General features: G+C 66.9%; 1 protein-coding gene across 1 annotated transcript in view; it reads left to right on the top strand.

Annotated features, from left to right (window-relative positions):
- DCHS1 (dachsous cadherin-related 1) overlaps nt 1-638 on the top strand; it is a 62,352-nt gene that overhangs the window by 56,143 nt on the left and 5,571 nt on the right. The window contains exon 17 of the mRNA XM_015418978.1: nt 29-240. Within this exon, the coding sequence (XP_015274464.1) occupies nt 29-240 (212 nt within the window). The remainder of the gene's footprint in view (nt 1-28; nt 241-638) is intronic.

A 638-nucleotide genomic window follows, 5' to 3' on the forward strand; every position in this document is an offset into this window, starting at 1 on the left:
CCCCGCCTGGGGCCCCCCCCCCCCCCAGGTGTGGTTTCCGTGCAAAATCCGGGGGTGCTGGACTTTGAGGCGAGCCCCCGCCTGCGCCTGGTGCTCCAGGCCGAGTCGGCCTCCTCTTCCGGCTTCCTGGCGGTTCAGGTCAACCTGCAGGATGTGAACGACAACCAGCCGCGCTTCCAGCTGCAGAATTACGTGGCTTTCATTCGGGAGGCCCAAGGCTATGACTCACCTGTCATCCAGGTACCGCGGGGGGTGGGCGGGGGGGCAGCCCTATGATTCTGGCAGAGCCAAGAGAGAGAGGGAGACCTCCTGGGCTTGACCGGGAGGAGGCGCAACAGTTAGGGCCTCTCCACCACGCACGCGTCTTTCCAGGAGTCGGGGGGGGGGGCGGGGTTGCATCTCCCCAACCTGCAATAGCCCCTTGGGGGGGGGCAGCCATCGAGGGCACCATAGAGGGGCAATACCTGAGTTGCCTCGTCTGTCTGTGTCTGTGGGTGGGGGGGGAGGATTAAGCCCCTGCTCCCTGTGCACCGTGGCCCCCACCCGCTCGCCAGAGCCCTCGCTTTGCCTGGGAATGGAGGTCTGACCCGGGAACCGGCACTCCCCCCACCTGCTCGCCAGGGAAGGGGGAGAGGAGG

Source organism: Gekko japonicus, unplaced genomic scaffold, assembly GCF_001447785.1.
Source record: "Gekko japonicus isolate JY-2015 unplaced genomic scaffold, Gekko_japonicus_V1.1 scaffold3134, whole genome shotgun sequence".
In the NCBI taxonomy this organism is placed as follows: domain Eukaryota; kingdom Metazoa; phylum Chordata; class Lepidosauria; order Squamata; family Gekkonidae; genus Gekko; species Gekko japonicus.